This window comes from Pteropus alecto, unplaced genomic scaffold (assembly GCF_000325575.1).
Source record: "Pteropus alecto unplaced genomic scaffold, ASM32557v1 scaffold3, whole genome shotgun sequence".
NCBI classification, from domain to species: domain Eukaryota; kingdom Metazoa; phylum Chordata; class Mammalia; order Chiroptera; family Pteropodidae; genus Pteropus; species Pteropus alecto.
Window position 1 is genome coordinate 1529132 of NW_006442484.1, and position 2451 is coordinate 1531582.

General features: G+C 44.4%; 1 protein-coding gene across 1 annotated transcript in view; it reads left to right on the forward strand.

The window, feature by feature from the left end:
* The first annotated feature begins 191 nt into the window (after positions 1-191).
* LOC107196340 (potassium voltage-gated channel subfamily E member 2-like) overlaps positions 192-2451 on the forward strand; it is a 4341-nt gene continuing 2081 nt past the window's right edge. Inside the window, exons 1-2 of the mRNA XM_025039568.1 lie at positions 192-332; positions 2207-2444. Of these exons, the coding sequence (XP_024895336.1) occupies positions 2219-2444 (226 nt within the window). The 5' untranslated portion in view covers positions 192-332; positions 2207-2218. The remainder of the gene's footprint in view (positions 333-2206; positions 2445-2451) is intronic.

The window sequence follows — 2451 nt, forward strand, 5'->3', positions numbered from 1 at the left end:
TGTTACATTGCTTAGAAAATGTGCTTGGCATGTACTTTGGGACAATCTTATCTATTTTTTAAGTTTCTTTTCAACCCACTAGGCTTTGTGTGGAGGGGAGAGGGAGAGGAAGATCTCTGAATAATAGAACTTAAAACATCCGATGGAGAAACGTGTATTATCCTGGTGATGGTAATTCTCAATGAGGGAGATGCAGGGAAGGCGTGTTCTGTGGGAGGAAGACCTGGAAGTTGATTCGTGCCTTTTTCCCAGGTGGGAAGATCTGAAACATCTCTTTCCAGAGGAGGGAAGGAAAGACGCACGCTGAAGAGAGGGACGCTGCTTTCGGAAGGGTACTAAGCAAACCCACTCTGCTTGCTTGGGCTTTTAGTGACTGGGTGGACCTGCAGGTTGCTGCTAACTAAGCACAGACTTGCTTCCTGCCTATATTCCTCCCAGTTCTGTTTACGCCTGCCTGCCATCGATGAACCACGTTCGCCTCTATTCACTAAGCTCCCTTAACACTCTGTTCACACCTGTAACAACTCCTTGCACCTCGCACCTGTTTGCATCTCTGCCACTACACTGAGCTTCCACACGCAGAATGCTCGTGTTCGTCATCTCTGCATTTCCAATGCCTAGCCCGTGCCCGGCACATGAATTTATTCAGTAAACTCCCATTGCATGCCGACTGTGTCTCAGGCTCGGTGCCAGACATTCACTATATCAAGGTAGACCAAGGTGATGTGAACTTTGCTCATGTGGACATGACAGTTGTGGAAAAGATGAGACCATATACCAATAATCACACACACACATACACACACACACATCCAGTGATGTAGACGCATAATTATTATGTATTGTAAAGAATGCAGTGAAGAAAAATAAGATGCTATTGGAGGACAGTGTTGGTGGTGTTGGGGAGACGCATAATTATTACATATTGTAAAGAGTGCAGTGAAGAAAAATAAGAAGATGCTATTGGAGGACAGTGTTGGTGGTGTTGGGAGCTGATTGAGAGCAGGGCCAGGGAAGTTTTCTCAGAAGTGACAGTTGAGCTGGGACTAAAAGCGTGAGGAGGTGGCAGGAGGAAGCGCGGGGCAAGTCTTCCAGGTTGAGGGAGCAGAGTGTGCAAATGAGTACAAGTGTGCAAATGTCTTACAGCCGGAGAACATGACCGACCTGGAGGAAGGACAGTGTGACCACTGGGTCCTGAGCGGGGAGAGATGGGGGACGTGGTCAGAGGCCAGGCTGGGTAAACCTGCTAAGGAATTAAAATTTTATTAGAACAACGGGAATGTATTACCTCATTTAAAAAAAGCGGGGGCGGGGGGGGATGATATGATCCCAGTTCCCTCTTAAAAAGAGCACAATGACTGCTTTGCAGGGCAGAGAGGGACAGATGTGCCCCCAAGGAGATGGTTTTGGGGAGAGCTGTATCGCATTGCATGGTGTCATCCGGGTGAGAGATGCTGGCGGGCCGTGATAGCGAGCATGGAGAGGAGAGCTGGATTTGAGAAATGTGAATCATCTCTCTGGGTGTTTCTTGGTATCCCTCGCCTAAAACATTTCTTTCACATGTGGGTGTACGTACTCATCTCTTTGAGATACTTGGGAAAAGCACCGCCTAGGCATGGGAGATGACCCAAGCTGCAAAGGCTGTCAATACCCTCACGCAATCTTCCACCCCCGAATTCTCTAAAAACATGGAACATGCACTAGTCATCGCTCCATTCAACTGATGTTTGTTGAATGCCCGTTATAGATAAGACATTTTACTAGCTATTGTGAGGTTACTGTTCTATCTAAAAACAAAGTAATGCAAGATTAGTGATGAAACTTTAGAACATGAGAAAAGTATAAAAAAGAAAAAATTCTTCATTAAGTTACCACCCACTATTAACGTTTTGAACTATTTATTTCATTCTATTTCCAGGCTTTTTTTTCCATTTTCATATGCATGTATACATTTATACATTTATATATATATAAACTGGGATCATACCATAGTTTTACATCCTCCATTAAACTTTATTGTCAGATATCACGCATATAAAAATGCACGTGAGAAATTCAAAGGATAAGGAAATGTGCACTCAATCAATCACTAGCCAGGTTAAGAAGAAATGATACTATTTTCCCCCTCACATGCTCCTCCCTCTATCCCTTAAAGATCCCTTTTAAAAGAAATTCTTGTTCATCTATTTTACTATTCCATTTGCAGCAGGAGAGAAATATGCTTGCTCTATCCAATCTGACACAGACACTGGAAGATGTCTTCAAAAGGATTTTTATTACTTACATGGACAATTGGCGCAGGAACACGACAGCTGAGCAAGAGGCCCTGCAGGCCAAAGTCGACGCCGAGAACTTCTACTACGTCATCTTGTACCTTATGGTGATGATCGGAATGTTCTCGTTCATCATCGTCGCCATCCTGGTGAGCACGGTGAAGTCCAAGAGTCAAGA